At 43.0% G+C, this 7,893-nt stretch overlaps 1 protein-coding gene across 1 annotated transcript; it reads left to right on the forward strand.

The window, feature by feature from the left end:
- Positions 1-3,011: 3,011 nt before the first annotated feature.
- Positions 3,012-6,887, forward strand: clcnk (chloride channel K; the record flags this gene model as incomplete). Its single annotated transcript, XM_079739031.1, is given in 7 exon segments — positions 3,012-3,039; positions 3,323-3,351; positions 3,353-3,413; positions 3,810-3,946; positions 5,952-6,021; positions 6,170-6,238; positions 6,826-6,887. Coding segments are annotated over 7 exon segments (456 nt in total).
- Positions 6,888-7,893: the final 1,006 nt, after the last annotated feature.

Genomic DNA, 7,893 nt, shown 5'->3' on the forward strand with positions numbered 1-7,893 from the left:
ATTCCCATGAGTCACCCCTGCAAGGTTAAACGACTTCACTGCACATCAAGGTGTGTGTGTGTGTGTGTGTGTGTGTGTGTGTATGTGTGTGTGTGTGTGTGTGTGTGTGTGTGTGTGTGTGTGTGTGTGTGTGTGTGTGTGTGTGTGATGCTGTTCAAAACAGGACAAAACAACACAGAGTAAATAAAGCTGTCAAGCTTTCCAGACCAAAATACAGAATATGGTACGCCTTTGCACACAAAAACACACACACACACACACACACACACAAGTGGGGTTGTGTGGGTCTCAGCTGTTAGGTTACATCATGCTTCCAGACAGGAGGATAAATCCCTCTGTGAAAGGGTTGGGCACTGGGCTGGCTGGATTCTCCAGTATCAGAACTCAACATTTTGACCCTTTTAGTTATTGCGTATGGCGTATGGTAATGGTTTTTGCTTATTTAAATTTAGTTTTAAAGAGGCAGGAGAAGGTAAGTGGGGTATAGTGGAAAACATTAGGCATAAAGCGTTACTTATCTCCAGGGACCAGGCAACATCATTGTTATGCAGTGAAGACCTAATTCAGCCCGAAATGTCCCGTATCCGGTCAAAGAGCCTCCCTCCAAATTGCAAAGACGTTTTAAGGCATTAAAACACCTGAGAAAGCAGTCATGTGTGACACCCCTAGAGAGATTAGAATCTCAACTTTTAGTCATTGTTAACTAAAAAGAGACAATTCCAACCCCCCAAAAATAAGAAGCATGTAAGGACTTGCACATGCATAGCAAAATGGATATTTTTCTTGGGATTGGATCTACATGAACTATTCCAATGTCCAAACCATATCGTTCTGTTACTAAAACTCGTCGAACTAGAGGCAAAAAACAATCAAGAACAACCTTATTCTCTTTAAAACCTAAATGTATGTCTTACTTTTGTTGTCTTTGTCATCAAAGGTGTGTTTGAATGCATATAACCACCATAAACGGATAATCGAGTGTCTGGGCACCATTTTGCAAACACAGTGTTAACAATCAATGTATAGTAGATAAGAAAGGGTTTCAGAGGAAATAGGTAAATTGCCTTGCCCAATCAGAAAACACTATATATAGATATAATGAATAGATATACAGTATCAACTTTTGGGATGTTATTTTCAGAAAGAAACAAAGCCTAGCAATTAAGAAATCATTAACAGGCTATCATTAAAATGACCAAAAAGGGCAACATTTATCATCTTTGAAGGATGCGCACGTTGAGCGGAACTACTTTGTTCTATCTACATTCATTGTGTGGTTTCTATGGAAACAGGTTTCCAATCGGTTAACCCGGTGGGTGTGTGTTCGTGTGTGTCCATGCGTGTCTGCATATGTGTGCGTGTGTGTGTGTGTGTGTGCATGCGCGCGTTTGACTTGTCCCACTCCAGATTTACTTAACCAAAAATAACATGAGAGTCATAATAGAGAGCAATAACTGGAAGTGAGTGTATGTTATGAAGATAAATTATATTTAACCTCAACACAAAGCTACACTCACTGTGTGTGCGCATGTGTACGTTTGCGTGCAAGTGTGTGTGTATGTGTGTGTTTGTCTGTGTGTGTGTGCGTGCGTATGTATTTGTGTGTGCGTGTGTGTTTGTGTGAGCGTGTGTGTGTGTGTGTCGTCGTGCTACTCTACTAATGATTACGGGATGCAACCATAATCATGGGTCAGATTGTTCCAACACTGGCCGTATATGTTTCTATAAAAGCGATTATCTATGGCTAGACTTGAATACGTTGTGTGTGCATGGGTCATTGGACCAGAATATCTTCTGATGGACTCAGCTTTAAACACATGTCTTCTTCACGGCTTAACGTTGTCAAATGTAACGACTGTGATAAGACAAACCAACAGGGTTAGACAAATAAATGAATAGGCCTAACGCCATTGCATTCTTTATCGATTACTTCCCTCGTTATTCAATGCAAAACAACAGATACTCGTTAACCCTTGTTTTTATAAATACAAGATAATTGAGATTCCTGCCGGACTGACATCATCCTCTTTGTCCATGTGTGATGAATGACAGGTGGACGTCAACAACTATTGGTTAACAGTCTCATTAGGTCTGTGGATCCCAATCCTCACAGCACTATGGCAAAGGCAGATGAAGGACAATCGCTTCAAAGAGTGGATTAGAAACAGAAAGCCACCCATGGCTGTAACAAACATGCTAATACGTTCTTAAGACTTCTGATGTCTGATGTCTGATGTCTGTCTGATGACTTCAACAGCCCTTTTCACAGCAAAGGAAGCATTTTTGGTCAGCGCTGTTTTCCTTCATAAATAGATGACTGTATGAAGTAATGTTTGGCCTTCTCACATGTTGCTTTGACATGCAGTCCTGCAGAGAACCAGACAGTGACGCTAGTGTTGATGCTAGGGTAATCAATCAGGGCAGGAATGAAGTGCTTTGACGAGTCTAGCCGTGAAAGCTTTTTACAGAGGCGGGAAGCAGGGAATCAAAGGCAGACATCCCCTAATGAGGGTCTTCTCCTTGACGATCGATGGAAACCATGCATTCAGTGTTTGTGAAAGGTCAGTCCGAGTGAGAAATCAGTCGGAGGAAAACAATGGAAAACCTGAGCAATGGAGCTCAGAGCAGAGGAATACTCCTGAGGGAGTTGTACTAATATTTTGTGTGTTTGTAATTTGTGTATAGTGTATTATAGTATCTGTCCATCTATCTATCTATCTATCTATCTATCTGTCTCTCTGTCTGTCCGTCTATTTGTGGTTGTGTCTGTGTGTGTCGTGTGTGTGTGTGTGCGTGCCTGTGTGTGTGTTTGTGTGTGTTTGTGTGTCACGTGATCATTCCCTTGTGCACCGCTCCGAAGACAGATCGTTCGGACCAACTATTGCGATAGCAAATAAGATTGAATTAATGTTATAGGCTTTAGTCCTATTTGTTTTCCAAGGATAAATCCTTAATTAATGTGATAAGATTGTCTGCTTCTACTGTTGCTGCTTAGGCTGTTGCTAGGCAGGATGCATGCAGAAGATGAGCAGGCTGTTGGTAGCGGCAGCCGGGGCAGAGAGGTCTGGGTTCATGGCTTTATGGCCATCGTCAGCTTTCTCACGGACCTCAGTGTTAGATAGGCCTACTTATGAACAAACACATGGATGGACGAAAACACACACCCTCTCGTTTGAGGACATAGACACACACACACATTTATGGACAAACATACACACACACGCACACACATCAACGGACACACACACACTTTAACAGAGAAATCAAACACATGCACACACACATATAAATATATATAGAGTATTAAGTCAATGTTTTCAAGGTCCGTTTGTGCATCTCTCTATCATGATGGGGATCCTACCTGAAGGATCTCTGCACTCTCATAGGCAACTACCAGGTGGCATGGAGCTCAAGTGACCGAGAGCATGGGAGAGGATACGGCTTCTGTTTCCTTATGTACAGACGGATCTACACCCGGATCTGGTTTATTGTTTCAGTATTAAGCAGTCCTCGTTTGGCAGGCTCTTTACTGTCTGCCATGTGATACTATATCAACAGGGGGGGTTCATGTGGGGAGACATGCTGGTCCTAGCTGCAGCTGCTTCAGAGCTCCCATCAGCGGTGGGTAAAGGAGCCAGAATTCACGCCCGGCACACACACAGGAAGTTGAGTTGTGTGAATGTGTCCGCGCATGGTCCTGTGTAGTTTAAGAGAAGATAAACCCAACAGCCCACCATCGATCCTGGCCCTATGCCCACCCTCTCTGACACCCCCCCCAACGGCTCTTTCTGTCCTCCCTCTCCCTGAAGGTGTACTGTTCGGCGTGGAGGTGACGGGCTCCCACTTCCCCCTGAAGGCCCACGTCCCGAGGTTCTTCTCGGCCGCCTGCGGCGCCAGGACCTTCCGCTTGCTGAGTAGAAACGCAAGCCACCACTCCTCCCTCGCTGTTCGCCAGTCATAGCATAGTACAGGATCCAGGTGCACTCTGTCTGCATCGATGTTTGCATTATTATTATTATGGGCGTTTTTTGCCTTCATGGACAAGGCGAATCACAGGAATGGGGGTTGGAGATGACAGGGAATGAAATGTAGGTGGGGGATCATACCACAGTGACTGAAGGTACTGCTCACATGGTCGGATCACCAGTGGCTGGAGCCGCCCAAGTGGCGACGCTGAAGTGATGAGGAGAAACATGGCCCTTCCAGGATGGCCAACTGTGCTGGGTGGCCCGACGTCATGCAGTAGAAACACAAACAAGTTGCATCAAGTAGCACCTGGGTTCATTTGGATGCGTCTAGGTTTTGTTATGAATTGAATGAGCAGTTACAAGTCAGAACCTGTCATGTAACATGTTTGTCCTTTAAATATTCCCGTGTTGCCTATCAAGTCCGAACATGAGGTCTAAACACGATGTGTGTATTTAAAACAGACAGCGACGTCAATCTGTCAGTATGGCATTACATCATCTCTGCGATATGATGAAAGATGAGGTTATGTGGTTTAATAAGAAGAGATGAGGATAGGAGAGAGGAGCATTGTAATAGCCTGTCATCCACAGAGACCCCAGAGCCGCTGTTCAAAGCTCATTTCCCTGAATCTCCTCCATTCTGGCCGCAGGAGTTCCTTGTGTCCGCTGTGCTGGGCCTGGGGCGGGTTCATTCATCAGAGGCTCTTGGCTCCTAAGCTGGTTCAGAATGCTTCTCCGTCATTCGGGACGCAGATGTCCCTTTGAGTCCTTGTGTTACTATGACGATTCAGATTCCCTTTTTTTCAGTTTCGGGGTCCTAATTATTCAACCCTTACTCCGTATCAAATGACGAATGCCGAAATCGGTCTGCTACCGAAGTTATAAATAAAACATGATCGTGCTTGCGTGTGTGCGTGCATGCGTGTGTGTGCGTGCAAGTATGTGTGTGTGCATGTGTGTGTGTGTGTGTGTACATGAGTTTTTAGACCAGGGTAACATGCGTTGCAGTTAGCTGTATCCACCTCTCCTTTCATCAGGGGATCCTTGGCTTCGCCAAGACAAACAGAGCCCTGATCCACATGCTGACAGCAGGCTGAGAAATCGTTCTATATTAAAACTCAGGAAACGGGGGGGGGAAAAGAGCACAGGAACTAAATAATGAAGAACCTTTTTGGATATAAAAACTTGGGAATCAAATATAAACCTCAATATAACCCAAGTCTTAGAACCGGTGAAGCATTTATATGGATTCTGAGGAGAATCAACCAATTTTGTTATATAAAAACATGGTGTGGAAATCACAGGAAATCACCAGAAAAAGTAGTAAATGTCAATACATGGAGTCTAAGGTGAGCTTTCTATTTTATTACTATTGCCTTAGTCTCACACTTTCAGTCCTTTGATGTCCAATAATTTTTGACAAATACAATGAATCCACACATTTCATGACATATTTATTATTTGGAAGTCCACTGCCACATTCCCTTGAGGTCTCGTTTGATTTATCCACATTGGTTGATTAACTTTGGCAGTTCACCATGAAGCAGTTGCTCACCTCCCTATTGGCTGGAGTCAGTGGAGCGAGAGGAGACCCAACTCCTCTTTGGAAGTGCCTGTCCTGCTTCATGCTCATGGAGGTATACACAGACTGGTTCAACAGATCACTGATCAACAGTTGAAATATCTCTGTTGATTCCAGAGGAAAAGTGTTGCTGTCGCAATTGTTTAGGCTCAAGGCAATAGAAGCACATGAATCGAGTACATTAAAGTTAAAAAGGCAAAATCAAAAGATTAAAAAAGATGGTATGGCGCTACAAATATATGTATATATATATATATCATCTTACAAAATAAAGATTAAACAAAGCATGGCACAGTATAACTACTTAGACTTGCCGGACTTGGTATCCAATGAGCCCAACAGCTTCTATGTAACGTTATGTTTCTAATATATAGTGTTGGTGTGTCTGCTATCGTGTTCAGCTGTGGATGCTGGTCCTAATGTGCACACTGCCGGTGCCTGCTGGATACTTCATGCCAGTGTTTGTATACGGCGAGTCAGAGATAATGACTTTCCACAGTACAGCGCCCTCAAGCCTCAGCGAGACAGAGATTTGCTGATGGTGCTGCATGTTTTACGCATTTTTCAGGAAATTCCTAATCTATTTTGTGAAATGGGTCTGTTGTATTGTGTTGTTGAGGAGCCGCTATGGGGCGTTTTGTCGGGGAAGGTGTGGCCTATCTGTCCCCAAGTAGAGACCCTCAGACCAGTACCTTTCTCACCCACGGGGGTCTACAGCAAAACATTGCTCACAACAAACAAATCAGATAGTACAGTAGGTACTATCGGTAGCACAGCCTTAACTTATAGACCAATGAAACATTTTGTTGCATTAGACTACAGTAGAAATACATGCATTTTAAGCAATCTCTCCAGCAAAATATTCAGGATTTATTTAAAAACAAGCCTAGATGTGTTCCATTACTTGAATCTTTAATAATATATATTTTACTTTTACCCTGAATGTCAGAACAGGAATGTCTTCAGAATTAGTCTGGGGTTAGGCCTGCTCCCTTGTCTCTCAGCAACACTGCATTGTTTTCTGCACATCATGGTTCATGATGTATTTTGAGATTTCTTGCATGCCAAAGTTGCCAGAGAAAATAATGACCATCAGGGCTATTATTATTCAGAGGGCATTCAGAGGTGCTTCAGTTATATTATATCATTGATCTATATATCTCCCAGAGTCCATCTCCGGTAACCGTCTGATGAGTGCAGTTGTTTATGAGCTTTATGTGTGAGCATGGGACTGACTCTGTTGTTAATCCCACAGGCTTTCATCTGCACCAATAGGAGAGTTGTTTGGGCCTATGGGGACGGAGCTACTGAGGGCCGCTGGACTTACAGAGGTGTAAAGAACTGTTGACTTCGGCACACACAAAGCCAGACTTTGTGTACATCCGGGGCTTAGCCCAGAGGGGGTCTGGGGGTCCTCCCCCAAAACAATTTGAATTTCTAAAATGCGATTTCCTGCATTCTAGTCCATTTTAGGGTTACCTGCTGGACATTGACAAATCCTAAATCTCTGAAATATCAGTGCATTATCATTATCAATTTTATTTTATTTTAATTTAAAATAATAATGATAATGCACTGAAGTATTATACATATGCACACAAATAAGTACTGCATTGTTTAGAGGTTTGTCCGGATCTATCACTCTGGTAGAACTCAATTAAAAAGGGGTCAAAGTTAAATTAACGTGGATATGGATGCAAGCTGAAAATAAACAAGAAAGTCTAGCACCAGCCACGCATCGGTAACATCGTTAACATGTTGGCTGCTGGTCAAACAGCGAATGCAGCAACGCAGTATCTGTACATTTCTTATCTAAATCGTTAATAAAGTTTGAGTTTAAAATAACCGATAGGTCAGACATGGATATTTTTTACCTCTTCATGATATTCAGTGGACCTCAACATTTAATTTAAGGTAACATTTGGTAACACACAACACTTTACAATATTGGCTGAGACAGAATCGCAATCAGAAAAACGGATTTCTGACATTTCAAACAACGCTGGTAATCCATTTTGTGTGAAAGAAGTAACTATCATAGCAGCCTAGCTAGCCGATGCAGGCTATTTAGCACTAGCACCAGCACTACTGCTCCCGGCCAGCGCACATCAAGGTAATTTCACTGACCTGAAACATTTGACAGGTCATTTGCAGGGGCTGCAGCTGCTACGGTATTACTGGATGTTGGTTTAGAAAAATAATTTCTAATGTCCATGGTAATGTTTGTTACACACCCTGAGGCTACTTTAACAAGACTGCTGAGAGACGGGGATGGTTAGAAAACGTCACGTTGTCCTGGCAACCGTTCTAAACAACCGAACGAGAGATGGCATTTAACATTGC

The sequence above is a fragment of the Pollachius pollachius genome (assembly GCF_949987615.1).
Source record: "Pollachius pollachius genome assembly, chromosome: 6".
Taxonomy (NCBI): Eukaryota; Metazoa; Chordata; class Actinopteri; order Gadiformes; family Gadidae; genus Pollachius; species Pollachius pollachius.